Below are 19,683 nucleotides of genomic sequence, written 5' to 3'. Positions count from 1 at the left end.
TACTCAGCGGGAGATTCCTCTCCCGGGACGGTTGTGTGATCATATCAATATCAGTGCTAGCCAAGGGCAGTTTTCTGTAGCCTCTTGGTCAACGGTTAGCTTGGTCACCCTCTTATCTATGTTTACAGTTGTCCAGGGTCACAATGAGCCAGCATATCCGGGCCTCTGTCAAGGCATCAAAGACTATGCTGTTTTTATTGCTTTCTGTGTCCTGTGTGCTCTGAGGCATCTTGGAGGGGCAAGCAAGATGGATGAGACAGGGGGGCCCTCTGTCTGACTACAACCACTCAACCCTGCTCTGCCCTCAGTTCTGTCCTGGCCACAGTGTTAGACCCCCGCTGTGGGTCTATTTCTAGAAATGGCCGCAGCTGCAGCCACACTCCCGGCCACAGCCACAGCCACAGCTGCAGCTTTGACTGTGGTCCCTGGCCCCAGTTCCAAACCATGTTTTTCAGTGGAGCACAGAGAGTTTCCATTATAAGTAAGGATAGCCATGACAGAAAAAGTTTGGGGACCACTGACATAGCCAGTTATTCCCAATTTTGTTTTTCCTTCCAAAGTGTAATACTTTGACCTTTTCTGATCTTAATTTTATTGATTTCAGGCCTATTTTTCAAGGTTTTCTTGAATTCTAATACTGCCCTCCAGAGTGCTTGCAACCTGCTTCTTGATGTCATGCACAGTAGTTTAAACCATGCCTGGGAAAAATAAGGCCAAATTCAGCCTGCCAAGCCACCGGATCCAGCCTGTGGATGCAGTGGGTAGCCCCAGACAGGCTCCTCCTGCTTGCCCTGCAGACCACTCAGAAAAGCAGTTGCAGGGCCACTTCTCTTTCAAAACTGTGAGCCTGGAGGCTAGTGGGGAAGGCTTCATGAGCTCCCTGTGCCCCCAACACAGAAACCAGCCAATGGGAGCTGCATATTTGAATAACAGGCAGCACACGAAGCACCATGTCCCCTTCCCCTTCCGCTGTTATTAACACAAGCATGTGACTGTGTAGGCACGGGGCAGACAGACTAGCAGAGAAACATAGAATCGTATAATCATAGAGCTGGAAGAGACCTTAGGAGGTCATCAAGTCCAGCCCCCTGCCTAAGGCAGGACCAATCCCAACTAAATCAACCCAGCCAGGGCTTTGTCAAGCCGAGACTTAAAAACCTCTAGGGATGGAGATTCCACCACCTCCCTAGGTAACCCATTCCAGTACTTCACCACCCTCCTCGTGAAATAGTTTTTCCTAATTTTCAACCTAGACCTCCCCCAAATGTAACTTGAGACCATGGCTCCTTGTTCTGCCATCCGTCACTACTGAGAACAGCCTCTCTCCATCCTCTTTGGAACCTCCCTTCAGGAAGTTGAAGGCTGCTATCAAATACACCCCCCCTCCCCCCACTCTTCTCCTCTGCAGACTAACCAAACCCAAATCTCACAGTCTCTTCTCATAGGTCATGCGCTCCAGCCCCCTAATAATGTTGGTCGCCCTCTGCTGGACCCTCTCCAATGCGTCCACATCCTTTCTATAGTTGGGGGCCCAGAACTGGACACAGTACTCCAGATGTGGCCTCACCATAGCCAAATAAAGGGGAATAATTACTTCTCTAGATCTGCTAGGAGTGTTCCTCCTAATGCAACCTAAAATGCTATTAGCCACTGTTGACTCATATCCAGCTTCTCATCCACTGTAATCCCCAGGTCCTTTTCTGCTGACCTGCTACTTAGCCGGTCGGTCCCCAGCCTGTAAAAATGCTTGGGATTCTTCCATCCCAAGTGCAGGAAGCTCTGCAAGTATTTAGCTCAGCAGGCAGGCTGGCTGGGCTGCTGGCTGGTCAATCTCCTGGCCAGAGCCTGCCTCTGGCACAGCAGCCCCTCCCTTCCCCAACCCTCTGCCTTCCACTCAACCTGCCCAAACCATTCTGCCCCCATCTTGCACCCGTACCCCCTCCCGGATCTGGCATCCTAATCCCCTGCCTCAGATCACAGTCCCCTCCTACCCTAGGTTACAACCCAAACCTCTGCAGTCCAGTTCCCTTCCCTAGGTCACAACCCTCTCCTGGCCTAGGTCACATTCCAAATCCCTGCATCCCAGTCCCATGCCCTAGACCAAAACTGCCTCCTTCACCCAACCCCCCTCCCAGACCCCACTCTTCCTCTGCACCCCAATCCCTTACCCCAAGCTCCCTTCTACACCCAACCTCCATTCCAGACCCCACACCTCCTCCATTAATAAAGATTGCAGCCCTCAACCACTTCCCAAAATCTTGGAGTAGCCCCCCTCCCATCAAAAGTTATTGCCCACCCCTGATTTAAACACAGACTTTTCATTCTATTAGCCAAGTCATCAATGAAAGTATTGAATAGTACCAGGCCCCTCTAGGATCTCACTAGGTGTGTCTTCTCAGTTTGACAGTGGTATCATTGATAAAGACGCTATTTTAATTTTTCTATAAAATATAAACACATGTACAGAGTGGAAATAGCCTATAAATAACCAACTGCAGCATTCATTGTTTATAAAACATAGACAAAACAATAATAAACAAAAAACCCTGAACCCATAGAGGTCATGCAGGGCATTAATTGTTTAAGTGCCTAAGTAGATATGTAAGCAAGAATCAGAAGGGCCAACAGAATTGTTGGGCCCCTGGGCAAGATGGGGCGGGCTCTGAACTCCAGAAGAGGGAGGAAGGGCCTTGGGTGGAAAGGACAGGACTGGGGAATAACCTCACCCCACCAGCCCTTCAGGGCTTCCTGGAGTGCACCTCCTGGGGCTCTGACAGTGAGTTAAAGGGCCCAGTATTCTGGCCACTGCCACAGTAGCAGTGCTGGGAGTGGGGAGCCCTGGGCCCTCTTGAATTGCCAGGTACCAGAGAAGTTGCCCGTTTCCCACTCCTTCCCCATTGGTGGACCTGATGAGGATATAACTTTTGAGTATCAGAGACTAACATATATTACATTGCAAAAGTATGCAATAGCTTCATGTTTGACCAGACATCCTCATATTTCTCCCATGCATTTCTGTTGGAAAATTAAAAAATTGGTACACCACAGATAAAAAAAGTACTAGGTACCTTTATTGCAGGAACTCATCTAGCAGAAATAGATGTCAGTACAATCAGGGAGATGTACAGGTTGAACCTCTCTAGTCTGGTGCACTCTGACCTGGCAACATCCATGGTCTGGTGTGATTTTAGTTAGCTGGCTATCCACTTATAATGGGTGGGGGCACTCCAGCTCAACCAGAGCAGCTCCCACCCACAGCGGGCCTGGCTCAGCATCCTGCAAGCAAGGGTGCTCCAGCCTGGCTGGAGCAGCCCCCATCTGTGGGGGGCAGACACTCCAGCCCCTGTTTAATCCGGTAACCAGTTAAAACATAACATTTAACCTTCTAACTAACTAAACAGGATTTTTAAATCACTATAGTATGTAAGTCTTGTTCACCATAATATTTTTTTCTTCTTATTGTGCTTAATCTCTTTAGAACACATTAAAATCACTATTCCCTTTCTCTGACCATCTTCTAATACCTGCTGCTCAGCTGGAAAAAAATACACTACTTTTTGTGTTGAAGGTCAGATAAGTCAGAGAGTTACAAAATTGTACATCCGGCTTTACTGTTTCTGAATCTTTCTTTGTTAATTTGACTTTAATCGAACAATCTTACATGCCAAACTCACAGCTGGTTCTCTGTGCTTTCTTCATTTTTATATTGCATCCTTTAATATTTCAAATCATCTTTTTATTTGCTGTCTCAAAAGCCTATGCCTAAGATGTTGGCAGTCTTGTCAGTGTTCATTTCTGAATGATGTCATTTCTTATTTATCATTGTTCATTGGAGATCTGGAATGTTTGTGCAGGGTACCCATGACTATAGTTATCATGTACATAATATACCAGATTTAAGTACATAAGTGGAAGAAATACCTCATGCAAGTGCTAGCAGTCAAAACTCCGTTGTTACCTATTAGTTAGATTATCTCTTTGGGTCAAGCACCTGGCACAGTGGAACTCTTGCAATAGAACTCGGATATATTCCAACAAGCTGCCTGGCACTATGCAAAACTTAGAAGATTTAGTCTGTGCTCCAGATTCTTAAACTGTATTATAGACATTACAGTCTAAGTATGGCATTGCATAAATGCAAGGAAAATATTAAAACTATATACATTGTCATACATGATATGTTGGTGTAAGGTTGAACCTCTACGTAGTCTGATTTTTTTTTAATGAAACTTCATGTATAGTGAAGTTTGTTCTGTGTGTGACAGATTCCCCTCCCAGGCTTTATAAAATAGACTTATGGATACAAATATATATAACTCAAAGATTCTTGGGACAAACTGCCTCATGTAACCCTATCAATCTGTATGTCATAATCCACTGGGTTTGTATATCTTTATTTTAGTATATGTATCACTCTTCTATGTAAAATTAGATGTATGGAATTCTTTATGGTTTTAAATGTTCAAATGAAAGCCATCAAGTATGTTTTCCTCAGTGTCTAGATCACCAACTGTAAACCATCTCTTTTGTCCTCTAAATTTTAGCAGTGGTTGGTCTGAGGGAGTCACATGTCCACCCCAATTGGTAGGGGCTGACCAAGTAATGGAAGGGTGGAATGTAGAAACAGAATTCCTGCCCTAAGTGATATCTATAAAACAATAGGAAGCTAGCCGTTCTTTGTGTTTAGGTGGCTTGGCACACCCAGGAGGATAACTAAAGACCCCAGGGAAAAGGAGACTTCCCTGGTTTTGAAAGCTTAGCTGGAAAAAGAATAATTTTAGGGTGAGTTTGTAATAAGTTTGTACAGAGGTTTTAGTGTTTCATTGCTAAAAGGGGCTTAACTAAATAATTCATTTGGGGTTCTGATCTCATTTGAGGAACAGCATCCCGGGATGCTGGGCCCAAAACAGCATTTTCCTTGGACCAGAAGAGTTTCAGTGTCTGTACTGCTCCTCAGGAGGGGTAGTGATCTCAGCTCTATGCCTTGGCTGGGGGAGACTAGGGAGCTGGCTCAGCAGGAAAGGGTAGGGAGAAGCCACAGAGACCAGGAAGGAGATTGGCAGTGGCCTTGTCAGCACCACGGAAAGCACCCCCAAGGGGTCCACTGTGACCACAGAAGACTCCTTCAGACCAGTGGTCTCCAACCTTTTTACACCCAAGATCACCTTTTAAGTCTCAGAACAGGCGAAGATCTATCGCCCCGCCCCTCCCTTGAAGCCCCGCCCTCTCTATTCCCCTGTCCATCACTTGCTATCCCCAGCCCTTATATACTCTATTAAACAGTTTATTTTTAAATTATGCAATATATAAAATGAAAATCACATGTTTATAGTTATGAAAGAAATGGTCTGTGTTTAATTTATGCTATTTAAATGTCAAATGAAGCATTTACAATTATACGTTTTGTTCTCTGCTATTTTGTAAATCTAAAATCAAATATTGATAATTATATATTTTTTCCTCCAATAACAAAGTCTCAGTGTGACACCTGTGACTGAACAGTATCTGCCAGTGTCTTGAAGTCTGGGTTGTAGTCTGAGATTGCTAGTCGTATACAGTCCATCAGATGGGCATCTGTGAGGCGGGTGCGATACTTGGACTTGATTATCTTTAATTGGGAAAATGCTGTCTCACAGAGGTATGTGGAGCCAAAGTAAGCCTTCACTTTGAAAGCACAAGATGACAGAAGTGGATATTTTTCTCTGTTTACCATTCTCCAAAAATCACTGTCCTTTGCTCTGACTTTCAGCTCAATATCATTTTGCATAGTAATAATCTCCATATTAAGTCCATTGCTTTGTAAATGAAACACCTGATGAAATTTTGTAGCCAAGCCGCGAATGTCTTCTACTTGAAGGAATGGATTTAAGACAAACATGACAATTGGTTCCATCACATCTAATTCCTGAAATCTTCTGTTGAATGCGTCTGCTAATTTCTTCAGGTGTGCACAGAAGTTTTTTGGGTGGAACCATTTTTCTTTCTCATTAATTTTTTCTAGTAGTCTCCCCAAACTTGGGAAGTCATGCAGTGTTTTATTCTCTAATTCGGAGGCCCATAGGCCCAGTTTCAATTTGAATGCATTCACAGCACTGAGCATATGTGCTAAGTCTCTGTCCTTTCCCTGAAGTTCACAGTTCAGCTCATTCAGTTTTGATGTCATATCTGTAAGGAACCCAAAGTCTAGCAACCATGCACTATCTGACAGCTCACTGTACACATCCTTGATTTAAGAAAAGTGTTAATTTCAGGCATCAGCTCTAAAAATCTTTGCAGGACCTTTCCTCGACTTAACCACCTCACATCAGCATGGAGGATTAGTTCACCATAGGTAGCATCCAGTTCGTTGAGTAAGGATTTAAACAGGTGATGCTGAAGGGGTCTTGCTCGAATTGAGTTTACAATCTTAACAACTACTTTCATTATATGAGAGAAGTCCATAACTTTACTTGCTAATAATTGCTGGTGGATTATACAGTGATAATTGACAAAAGAAGGAAAATCAGGATCATTCCTGCAAAATGCAGCAAAGCCCGCATTTGCGTCAAGCATGGCTGGTACTCCATCTGTTGTGATGGAAACCAATTTCTTGATTGGAATGTTTTTCTCAAGCACATACCTTTTGAATGTGTTGTGTATATATCCTCACCTCTTGTTCTCTCTTTAAGGGGCAAAAGGGTGAGAAGATCCTCTTTAATTGTCATATCCTTAAAAACCATACACATAAAAACAATCAGCTGGGCATTGTCGGTCATGTCAATAGATTCATCAAACTGCAGTGAGAAGCATTTGCAGTCCTTTAGGTCCTGCTGTAGTTGCTGAAAGACTTCTTCTGACAAAGATTCCATTCTTCTTGCTACTGTGGAAGCACCAAGTGACATGCCCTGGATCGCTATCATTACTTCTTCTTTGCTTTTAAAATCTTTTAATAAAGAGTCAGCTGCTGCAATCATTGCTTCTTTAATTATTTCGCCATCTGTGAATGATTTCTTATGTTTTGCCAGCAAATGGCAAATACGAAATGATGCTTCAGTGCAGGCCTTGCCTTTTGCTGCTGGTTTAAAAAATAATGACTGTTGAGCTTTCAAAATGGCCTTCAGTTCATTAACTTTCTTTGTACGTAGCATGCTGTTCAAGGGAAAACTATCCTTGAATTTACTATGTACTGTTGTGTGGTGTCGTTCCAAATTGCTCCTTTTACTTAATGATAAACTTTGATGACATATCAAGCATATGCTATTATCTTTTATATTTGTGAACAGAAATTCATTTTCCCATTCCACGTGGGAGTTGTACATTTTTTATTTCTTAGGTGGCCTAGGTTTGCCATTCATGTTTATCGCCAGCCAGGGAGGTAGAGCTAAAATAAAAAGCAAGATAGCACTAAACTACCAAATGTGTGATATTTGTGTTTTGGTACAGTGTGGTGATATTATTGTCATGGACAGACCGAACACAGCTTTTACAGCTGTTTGGATTTAGAATTTAAAATTTTAATGATTTATTTGTGCATGCTAGTCAGTGTGGTCTGCTAGATCTGGAACCCAGCAGGGACAGCTTCACCAGGCCCCAGGCCTTTCATAGGACCCCGCCGGACCCAGTTAGAATCATAGCTGCTGTCAGTGATGGATACACTCAAAACAGCACAGGTCAATAGGAGGGCCTCTCCAGGCTTTACTGTCACTGGGCTGAACGGGACCAGCTACACCTGGCCTGGGAGAGGACAGGGAAAGGAAAAGCAGCAGAGGTTCTATTCTCATTACCAGGCACTGAGGAAAACTCCCCAGAAGGCAGGGCCGGGCAGGTCTATGTCTAAGGAGAGACTGAGGCTCCTAGAATATGGCACAGAGAGGAAGCTGCCTGGCCACTTGGCTGTGGCATTCAGCTGCCCCACTCCACCTGATGGGGTGGCTTCTCCTCTGTCAGCCAATGTGGAACATGGTGCACCTGGGCTGAACACAGTAGCCTCCCCACGAATTGAAATTAAGGGGATTGTTCAAATTTACAAGGGGAGCGGATCAGGACAGAAGAGGGGTGAGACCGTGAGGGTGAAGGTGGGCTGTATGGCATCATAGCTCACAAAACTGCAGGGTGCTGGGGAAATTCAGGGGGATATACACCCCCCATAGGGAGAGGGTTAGGGAAATCCCTGGCTGAGTGCCTTGGCCAGGCAGCTTCCCTTGTGCACCAGCCCACGTGGAGCACGGTGCACCCTGGCTGAGCACCATGGCCAGCTGGCCAAGCAGCTTCCCCTATGCACCAGCCCTCGTGGAGCGTGGTGCACCCTGGCTGAGCGCCATGGCCAGCTGGCCAGGCAGCCGCTTCTGTTCCCGCACGACCGGCTGCCCTGTGCTCTGCCCGGGAAGTTTGCTCCAGCACAGCTGGAGCTAGGTGCAGCCTCCCTGGGCTGAGCGCAGGACAGCCGGCGGGCGGGAACAGAAGCGGCTGCCCGGCCAGCTGGCCATGGCGCTCAGCCAGGGTGCACCACGCTCCACGAGGGCTGGTGCACAAGGGAAGCTGCCCGGCCAGCTGGAGCGCAGGGCAGCCTCCTCTGGGCTGAACCCACAGCCAGGTGGCTGGGGTTTTTCAGCCCTCCCGACCTCCCACCATTCCTCGCAGCTACTCACCGCTGGTGTTGCTCGGTGAGTAGCTGCTCCTCAAATGAGGAAATCTAATGTAAAGGTACTGCACATGCGCGCAGTTCAGAGAGGGCTCAAGAGCTACTCTTAGAGCCTCTGAGAGCGACCGGTAGATCGCAGTCTACCGGTTGGTGACCACGGCCTTCAGACCAACCACTGCTAACATTTAGAGGACAAAGGAGATTGTTTACAGTTGGTCATCTAGACACTGAGGGTAATATCCTTGATGGCTTTCATTTGAACATTTAAAACCATAAAGAATTCCATACATCTAACTTTACATAGAAGAGTGATATATACACCAAAATAAGATATACAAACACAGTGGTTTATGACATTAAGATTGATAGGGTTACATGGGGCAATTTGTCCCAACATCCTTGAGTTATGTGTATTTGTGTCCATAAGTCTATTACATAAAGCTTGGGGGAAGGAAATCTGACACACTGAAAAAATTATGATGTCCCTACAGGCAAGTAAATAACATATGTATCACATAATAATAGATTACATTGTATAATGGATTAGAAAGGACATTTTAAATGTGGTTATGTAATTATCAATAGAAACTGTATGAATGCCCCAGGGTAAAGAATTTCAACACACTAGAGTTTAGATAAATCTGAGATGCCCTGCAGAAACAAATTGAAGAGAGGCCAAAGTGTATGTGCAGTGTATACGATGGAATGTCAACTTAAACTGGGCAAATATAAAGTTTTGAGATGCACTTTGAGCAAAAAGCTCTTTTTAGTTTTTTATAATCTGTAAATAGGCAGATCATATACCAAGTTCCTGCCCAGTTCAATTTTTTTGAAAAGCAATGTATTCAAATGCTAAAGTCAGGACCTTGGGGATTTCCCACAGAAACATTCACTGCAGGTAGTTAGTGGGACAGAGAACTCTAGGGCCCCTTCATATTGTGGAGGTTGTGGGGTGATTATCCCATCAAGTAGAGTTTGCATCCATTTTCTACCATGCTTAATGCTCTAGGGTTGCACCCAGAAACCAAAGGTTCTGGGGGATCCACCAAAGGCCAGGATGCTGACTCTAGTCACCAGTAGTGCACCCCTTAGAATCCTGATTTACTCTAATCGTGGACATGCAAACCTTTTGTTCCACATACCCATGATCCCTCTTCAAGGATTATTTTCCCTTGTACAGTGTTTCCCAATTTTATTTGGCCACAGAACCCTTTTAAACTCGAAAGAATTTTGCAGAACCCCTAATAACAGTCTTGTATATGGAGCTGAAAAAGTAGACCACAGATAAGTAAAGATAATAATAAACAAATGCTAAACTAGGTCATGAGATCAACATTTAGTTTAATTGCACACATTTAAAAACAAAAATCACATTTAATGTGTACAAAAAATAAAGCTCGAAAACTAATATGTGCTAGTATATTCGTATTCAGTCACCCACATGATCCACGCTCCCTGAGTACGGGTATTTATGGTGGTATATAACAGGCGATAGTATTATTGACTGACTGCACGCTCAGTGCTGAGTAGTGACATCATCGTCTCCACTCTTTGGCTAAGCTGGCATTACACAGGGACACTTATGGTGGCAGACACAAATGAAAATTGTTTTCAATAAAATTCATAAATGCTTAAACATTAATTATTAAAAAATCATAAAATGTTATTATAATGGAATTTTCTCAGTTAACCTTTATTTTCACTTTGCGGAACCCCGGGGTTCCGCGGAACACCATTTGGGAAACACTGCCCTAGTAGAAGGGGTGTTTAAATTGACTTTCTTGAAGGCTTTTATTTTTTGTCTATTAATTTTCAGAAGAACTGCACTTTTAAGTCTACATTAAAATGTTTAAAATTAAACTTGCTTGATGCTTTAGAGATTATACTCTATGGAAGCAGTATTGATTAATAGATTGGTGATTGGTTGATCAATTAGTATAAATTATGAATTAATCTTTTAGAGCACAGTAGTCACCCAATGACTACAGCATTAGGAATATTAGTATCAGTATTATTAGAAGAAGAGAGCATAGAAGCACACAAGAAACCATTGCAATTTTTCACACAGATCCCTTTATCGGTGACTCCGTTAAGCAAATAATCCTACACACTGAAACACAATAGCAGACAGGAAGATAGTGCAAAGTATTGAGCTCTATCAGCATTATTCTCATTTCCTGGTGTGGGGGACTGGGTCATGGCAGTGATTCTATTACTCCTCATCTTTGTCATAGTTGTCATCATCATCCAAAAAGTAAGTTCTCTTATCCATATTTCCACATCCCACTAATTTAGAGGCACTCCATTTCTCAGTGGCTATCTCCTTAGTTTCCCTTATTCTCATTGACATCTGTGTCAGAAAGTTACCATAGCAACTTGAGATTATTACAAAATCCCCCCCCCCCCCCCCCCCCCAAAAATGTTACTGTTTGATATTAAGTGGCACATTACAGCCTATTTTCAGGTCTATTGCTTTACAGTTTCTAGAACATCAGCACTTACCTATTTTTTTACTTGTACAAAGTTACCTTTCAGTCAGCTTTTTGCCAACCTGTTTCAGGCCTAAGGCATTGTGTGGCTAAGCTGAATATATTACAGGCCTGTAAGGCCCTGTGTTACAACATCAGTTTATACTTGTATGTCACCTCTAGATACTAAGTCTACTTAATATCTTTTATTCTTGAGGTATGAACTTGATAATCTACTGCATCTAACAATACTGTAGAAGTATCTGCACTAGCAGTGTTTGATGTGTACACTATTTCCCTACTACTTAGAGAGGTAGCAAAAAAAAATCTTTTAGTGGTATGCAGATTTACAAATTTTGGTGTCTGAATCCTCACTTGTGGTGTGGTTTTTTCATCTTGACACATTTTGTTTAGATAACTTATATGATTTACAGGGAAAAAAACTAGCCATTGTATAGTATTATGTATCCTTGTTGATAATCAATACAATTTTATTTTTGGCCCAGTGTTCAGGTTTTGTCTAAATTTATGAAATTCTAGTATGAAATTAATTGTTTTGGATTTGTTCAGGATAGTTTTTTACCGGGACTGGTTTGCTAAAATGTCTTTTCCATGTTTGGATTCCAGTTCTCCTTGCAAACAGACATGACAAGAAGGCAGTTAGAATATGAGGCTAGGCAAATCAGAGCTGCCATGGAAGAACAATTAGGTACTTGTCAGGACATGGAAAAGCGGGCACAGGTAATGTACTTTAAAAAAGAAAACCTAGGTTTTACTTTTATAGTTAAACTGAATAAAATGGGTTATCCTTTTGATTTTATTAAATTGTTGGTGATTGTGTCTTTAAATTGTTTATGAACATAGCAGTGTTGTTTGTCCATTTGCAGAACTTTTTAAATATAAAAATGGGAATCAAAACACATATTGGACAGAATCCCTTCTCTCTGCAATAAATGAACAAGTATACTTCTACTGAATTAGTAGAAGATTTAGGAGCAGTTTTGAGAAATTGTTAGGTATAAAATGATCCAAAAGGGAAGTATTTTTGAATCCTGGTTAATGAGTATTAAAACTGAAGTTGTTATAACAGTTATTTTAAATAGCATGTGTCTGAAACATCTTTTTTTCCCTATTTTGGTACACTGTCTTCTTTTACTTTGCATTATTGAGTTTAAAATAAAAATGCTATAAAATGTTGTCACCAAAGAATAGATATAAAGGAATAAGCATTATATCCAGACGAACCAACAAAAATATATTTATACCCATAAATCTACTTGTACCAGCAAAGGATGGTTTTGACTTCATGAATGCTTACATAATTTTGCAAGCAGACCCTTTCACCCATATTTGAAAGCAGAACCCAAAATAGAACAGTGGGGCACTAGAAATGGAAATTATAAATTGCTGATTGCTGATCCAGATTACTATCACTGAGATCCTGATAAATATCCCACAATATTTTACAATTCAGAATAGACATTGGTATAGTATTACCACCCAAACTGCCTCGCTAATGTATTTCTGCTAGCACCACAGCCACCACCACAGAAGTTGCTCCCAAGAACCCTCAAGGACCTTGACCACATTGTGCTAGGCACTGTACAAAGAAAGGACACTGAAAGGTTTTAGTGTCCTTTAATATCAGATTACTCCTGTTACTCCTGAGTTCTTTTGATGTTTATGTGTAATTTTTTTTTTTGCTTAGTTTCCTATTATCATTACTAAGCACGATCTTTGTATATAACACTTTGATTATGCAGATTGATATATCTGAAGTCAGTTCTCAGTAATGTGGAAATAAATGTGATTGGGCTACCAGAGGAATGTAGTAGTACGTATAGTTTGTCCAAAGAACAACTAATAAGTAAGATATGAAAGTTATTCAATGTTTTACAAGCTGAAACCACTCTGCAAATGTAAATCTCCACAAAATTTCTGTGTAGGATATTTAGTTTTACCCATATTTTACAAACAGAGCACTGAGACAAAGAGGTAAAATAACTTTCTCAAGACTACCCTATCAATGACAAAGAGACGGTTAACATTTTTTTTGGGGGGGGGATGGAGAATGGGAGTATATTCTGGTTCATGTCTCTTCATGTCTTGATACTGTGTGTTAGTTTAATATTAGATCCAAATTCGTGTCAGTTGTGGTTAAAAACCCAGCTGACCATTACATTGTGTAAAGTATTTTTACATATGGCTCGTTTCATGGCTATGCTCAGTTACTGAAATAATCATGCTAATTAAGTAGTTCTGTTTTCTAGTCATCAGTTTTTGCCATGAACGTTTTTCACATTCTCCTTTTCTACAGTAAATATTTTTTTAATTATAAAATTGAAAATGTATTCATTTTCAGGTAAGAGTGGCAAGAATTCAGCAAATAGAGAAGGACATACTTCGTATACGACAGCTCTTGCAGTCACAAGCAGCTGAAGCAGAGGTTAGTGAGTGTGTGGCGCTTTTTTTTTTTGCTTTTGCACAGGTGTGCATACTTAAAACAAAGCAAAAAGTAAACCCTACAGCACTTAATAGAATTAACTGTGTGGTCTAGAATATTTTGGCTCAATAAATTACATGCTATAAATATAATATATCTTGATGTTGGTTCCTCTGCTACAGTCCTCCCCCCCCCCCCCCCCCCGAGTCTTTGCAGGTGAGGAAGAAATATTATGCTTTACAGCTATTCTATTGTCATATTGCTTCAGCCAAGAAAATAGATGCTTCTTGGTTTCTCAGTCATTTTAATCCATGAGAATTCCTGCTATAGTCGTCTATCTTCCTTGGCAGTAAATTTTAATCACATTACTTCAATGTACTTCAAATGAGATGATGCTAGAGATGCACAGAGAGCAGCCTAGGTTACTACTCAACAGGTCTGGTGATACTGATATTTCAGTTAAAAATCCATGCTGAAGAATTCAATAAAGGGACAAAACTGCAATGCCTTTGAAAGGTTTGAACTTAATTTAGAAAATAACTATTGTAGCCAACTGTTTGGTTTAAAGGATTTATCATGTTGTTTTCCTAATATATCTGGCAAGTTGGAGTACAGTAATTCTCTTTCTAAATTTAGAGATCTGATGAGGTGCTGCCTGGTTTGTTAATCTTTTGAGAAATACAGATGGGAAGAGGGTGAATGTTCATCCAGTTTGTGTCAGAAAATACTGATAAACAAATAAAGATAATGGGATTCCTGTGCTCTGATATGCCAACATCTATTATAATGGTCACCAGTAGCCACTGGTTTTGTTAGCACTGTAAAATAGTTTTGTAAACTGGTTTTGTTAGCCCTGTAAAATAGTTTCTATGTCTATTCCACTTTCTGTACTTTGTAACCAAAAACATTCATCACTGGAGCTGAAATTTTCTATAGCTGGCCTGTGTCCAAAATTGATTGGTTTGAGGAGGTTTTTTTGCAAGAAAATTTTCAGCCTTTTTTTTAAACTGAGAGGATTAAAAGCTAACTTTTTCATAATTTAAAATAGTTGTTCTGATTGTTTTTCAGAGAATAATTAACAGAGCCTTGAAATTTGATGTTCTAGGAGGAGCTAAAAGCAATTACTATAATTAAGGCTATGAAACACTTTCCATTGTGAGCCCTCTGTTTACAGTTGCTCATAATGTCACATACCTTAAAATTTTCTATGCTTGCTTAATGTCTTAGACTAACTTTGAGTTTCAATGGCGATATTTCAGTCATTTTTTTCTAGTGGCAAGGGATTTTTGGTGCAAATATGCAGGGGTGTTTTTTAAATTCCCATATATTTTTTCAGTGCTTCCAGCACCTTCTTATTTTGGAACAGGAACTAGAAATTTGACAGGGGTAGTGGTGGGGCAAGGTGTCTCTTGGTGTCCCCATGAATCTCTTCCCAGATTTGGATGACTTGTTAGAAGTTCTGAAAATGACTATTTGCACATGCACAGTAGAGATTGTTACAAGCTTGTTGCTAAAATCTTCAAACATCACTGCATTGGGCATGTTCTACCTCAGAGCAGGTGACAAACTAGGGCCTGTGGACAACATCTGGCCCACCAGACATTTTAATCCAGTCCTTGAGCTCCCACTGGGAAGTAGGGTCTGGGGCTTGCCTTGCTCCATGTGGCTCCTGGAAGCAACAGCATGTGCCCCTTCTGGTCAGCTCCCAGAGAGCTCCGTGTGCTACTTCTGCAAAGCACTGTCCCCTCAGCTTCCACTGGGGGGCAGCACACAGATGTGCCTGGGCTCATCTCCACATAGAAGCTGGCTGGAAGGGGGATATGTCACTGCTTCCTGGAGCTGCTTGAGGAGGTAAGCACAGCCTAGAGCCTACACTCTGGAGACCCACCTCTCCATACCCCAGCTCCCTGCCCCAGCTCTGATCTCCCTCCTGTCCTCTAAACCCCTAGGTCCCAGCCCAGAGTCTCCTCCTGCACCCCAAACCCTCATCCCCAACCCCAGCCCAATGCTGAACCCTCAGCCAGAGCCCTCACTTCCCCCAACCCTCGTATTCTAGCCCTTTGCGCCAGCCAGAAGCTCACTCCTGCACCTTGAACTCATTTCTGGCCCCATCCAAAGCCCTCAGCCCATTCCACATCCCAGTCCCGATTTTTTGTTTTGAGCATTTGTGGCCTTGCCTACAATTTCCATACCTTGATGTGGCCCTCGGCCCAAAAAGTTTGCACACCCCTGATATTTCACTGATCTGTCTTCATGGAAAATGTATTGAGCATTCTCCCAGTCACACTAAATCTCAAGTGTATTATGCACAAAGCCCCAGATATTGATAGGAGAAACGCAGAAGCCACATGGAAAGGTGTACTGAGTGAGAACCCAAGATGAGGCGACAATGTTTTAGTCTCAGCTGTTCCAATAACTAATATTAATTCTGTGCACTTCACAACCTTTATTACTGAGCAAACCTTCATTGTACTACCTTAGGAGTTCAGGCAAGCATCTTTCTTCTATTTTACAAATAATGTTAATTGAGAGACTAGCTCCCTTCTGGCAGAGCTGAAAATACAGGCAGTCCCCGGGTTACATGGATCCGACTTACATCAGATCCCTACTTACAAACGGGGTGAGACAACCCCGCACTAGCTGCTTCCCCCCAGCAGACCAGGGAGACGCAAAGCTAGCAGCCGCCCCCTCTCCCTGAACAAATTCATCTGCAATCAGAAATTCTAAATGGTGACATTGAGAGCTATCATACTGCTGCTGAATGAGGGGGACTGGTTCTCAGCCCCTCAACCTTCAGGATGCCTATTTCCATATATCTATCCATTCTTCTCATAGGAGGTTCCTCAGATTCACAGTAGGAAAGAATCATTATAAGTACCGTGTTCTGCCCCTCAGCCTGTCGACCGCACCACACATGTTCTCCAAGATGTTAGCAGTAGTAAACCCATTCTTGAGACATCAAGAGGTCATCATATTTGCCTATTTACATGATGGTCTAATCAAAGGTACTTCTCATAACAAACGTTAACTATGACAAACATCACTCAGGATTTGTTGTACTGCCTTGGCCTCCTAATAAATCTCTAAAAATTTAGTCTAGAACCTATCAGGATGACAGAATTCATCGGGGCATGATTGGATTCCATCAGAGCCAGGGCTACCCTTTCCATCCACTAGTTTAATACACTACACAACCTCATCAACACAATGCTACACACCCCCTTCTGGAACGTTTGTGCATGCGTTCTAATTCTAGGGCACATAGCAGCCACCACATATGTTTGCAAGACTACATATGAATGGCTTACAGCAGTGGTCCCCATCGCGGCGCCCGCTGGGGCATTTATGTGCGCCCGCCTAGTGACCAGGGCCGGACAGAGCCATTCTTGCGCCCCAGGTGCCCGGTGCATGCGTGGCCCCCACCCTGGATGCGTGGTGCATGTGCAGCCCTGGGCGCACCGCGCATGCGCGGTGTCGCCCCCAGGTGCGCGGCCCCGCCCCCGGGCGCCCAGCAACCCCAAAAGGTTGGGGACCACTGGCTTAGAGGCATGGCTAACAACAGTGTACATTCCCAGTCAATGCAGTCTAAGCAAATGAGTGATGCTTCCCCCGTTAGAATTCTCCTCTCTCTGATGGTGCAATCTTCTCAGCAGAATACCCTTTCAGCAGTGAGATCCATCCTACATGATAACTACCAGCACATCCCTCACAGGCAGGGATGCTTATTGCAGTCACCAGGCAGTCCAGAGCAGGTAGCCATATCATGAGACCAGCCTGCATATCAACATGCTGGAGCTCAGAGTGGTTCTCAATGCCTATCTCCATTTCTGTCCGATTCATGGCAAAATCATTTGTGTCCTCATGGACAACACACCCTTCATGTTCTATATCAACCAAGAGGCGGGTGCCTGCTCAATGTTGTTGTGTGCCAAAGTGATCAGGTTTTGGAACGGGTGCATAACAAATGACATAACGCTAAGAGTGATGTACCTAACCAGGCCATTGAACATCATAGCAGATACTCTGAGCTGACATTTTTTGGAACAACTCGAATGGGTGCTCAACCCCATGATTCTCCACAGCATATTCCATCAGTAGGGGTTCCCAATAATAGTTCTCTTTGCTACCAGAGCCAGCTGCAAATGCCCATACTTCTGCTCCAAGGTGGGTGAGGACAGGAGCACTCTGAGAGATGCCTCTCTCCTACCATGGACAGCTCCACTTCTATACTCCTTCCACCAATTCCCCTGGTTCCCAGGGTAATTCACAAGTTATGCACAGATCATGCAACGGTGATTATGATCACCCTATCCTGGCCCAGACAACTCTTATCTACAGTACCTCTCAAGCCATGAAACAATACCTCTCCCAGTCTTCCCCAACATTCTGTCCTAACATCAGGTACGATTCTGCCACTCAGTCCCTGAGTTCTCGGGCTCACTGCATGTTTCCTTCATGGTTCCATATGAAGAACTTACCTGTTCTGAGAGGGTGAAGCAGGTCCTGTTGAATAGCTGTTGCCCCTCTACGCGAGATACTTACCAGAACAAAGGGTGACAATTCCAGGAATGGTGCCTATAGCATCAATTCCAACCTACCATCACTTATATATCTACCGTCCTCGGATATCTCATGTCACTGTCTTGAATTTCTGATTGTGGATTAATTTGTTCAGTTTTTTGAGATCTTCAACCTTCTGTCTTCTTTTGTGTAAGGAAATAATTTGAGTGAGGCAGGGTTTTTCATCAGCTCCATAGAAATTCACTTAGTGGCCATCACAGTCTTTCATGATCTAGTGGATGACACTTTTGTGTTTGCTCACCCAATTACAAAATGTTTTCTTTGTGACCTGTACAAGATATACAGCCGTCACTACCACCATGGGACCTATTATTTGTCCTAAACACCCTGACAAAGCCTCCCTTCAAACCTCTAGCAACATCCTCTTTCCACCATATGGCTATGAAAGTAGCATTTTAGTTGCAATCATGTCAACCCAACAAGTAAGAGATTGCAGCCTTGATGGCAGATCTGCCTTACATGGTCTTCTCTAAAGACAAGATAACTTTACATCCACATCCAAAATTTCTGTGTAAGGTAGCTTTCTCTTTTCATATTAATGAACCCATATATTTACCCACCTTAACCGAAGCCTCATAACTCCCCTAGGGACTTGATCCTGCAAACCCTAGATGTACCTTGAGTTGTGGCATTCAATTTGGACAGAACAACACAATTTTGAATGTCTAATAGACTTTTTATATCTACCTCTGGTCTCTCCAAGAGAAAAGCCATCTCCACTCAGTGGATATCAAAATGGAAATCTGCTTGTATACAGACCTACTAACGCCACAATAAGTGCCCCCCCTCCCAGGGGATCACTGCTCATTCCACATAAGCAATGGCAACATCTGCAGGGTGGCTATCTGGTCCTCCCATCATACCTTCACGCAGCACTATGCATTGCAACAGGGACCAGTTCCATCTACCACCATGGGCACTGCTGTCCTTGCCATCTCTTGGTCACAACTTCAAAGCCCACTTCTGCCTAATGCGGGTACTGCTCTATAGTCACCTGAGTGGAGCACCCACAGGGACATCACTCGAAGTAGAAGAAGTTACTCACCTTGGGCAGTAATGATGGTTGTTCAAGATGTGTCCCCCTAGGGCTGCTCCACTACCCTCCCTTCCTCCCTCTACTTGGGAGTCCATTTGGATTTCTCGGTAGAAAAGGAATGGCGGGACTTGTGCCACATGTACAGCTAACAAACAAAACAGCATGAGATGGCAACTGTGCATGCACGGCATGGGAAAGCTCTCCTATGGTAAAAATCTCTGATCGCCAGCGGAAAGACACACCGACGCCTGAGTAGAGCACTCACAGGGGGACACATCTCATAGAACCATTGTTACTGTACAAGTTGAGTAACTAGTTCTTCTTAATTTCTAACATTTGTTTTCTTCACAGTGAAGCAGAGGAGGCAGTTGCCCTGGGGTCCAGTGATTCAAAAGAGCCTAAGGCTTCTGGCCCTGCTATCTCAGGAGTGGCAGCAGCTGGAGCCGTGGGTCCTTTAGATCGACACTGGAGTGTCACACTGAACACTCATTCCAGGTGGCTCTCAAAGCTGGCTGGAGTTTGGAGGGGCAGGAAT

At 43.1% G+C, this 19,683-nt stretch overlaps 1 protein-coding gene across 11 annotated transcripts in view; it reads left to right on the top strand.

Moving 5' to 3' along the window:
• APC (APC regulator of Wnt signaling pathway) overlaps positions 1-19,683 on the top strand; it is a 182,925-nt gene that overhangs the window by 104,792 nt on the left and 58,450 nt on the right. For 10 of the 11 annotated variants that reach the window (XM_075932018.1, XM_075932014.1, XM_075932017.1 and 7 more), the window contains 2 exons: positions 11,716-11,829; positions 13,451-13,534. In XM_075932018.1, coding sequence (XP_075788133.1) covers positions 11,716-11,829; positions 13,451-13,534 — 198 coding nt within the window. The remainder of the gene's footprint in view (positions 1-11,715; positions 11,830-13,450; positions 13,535-19,683) is intronic. The other variant, XM_075932016.1, reaches the window with a different exon arrangement.

Source organism: Pelodiscus sinensis, chromosome 6 (assembly GCF_049634645.1).
Source record: "Pelodiscus sinensis isolate JC-2024 chromosome 6, ASM4963464v1, whole genome shotgun sequence".
NCBI lineage: Eukaryota > Metazoa > Chordata > Testudines > Trionychidae > Pelodiscus > Pelodiscus sinensis.
This window is presented reverse-complemented; position numbering and strand designations above follow the sequence as displayed.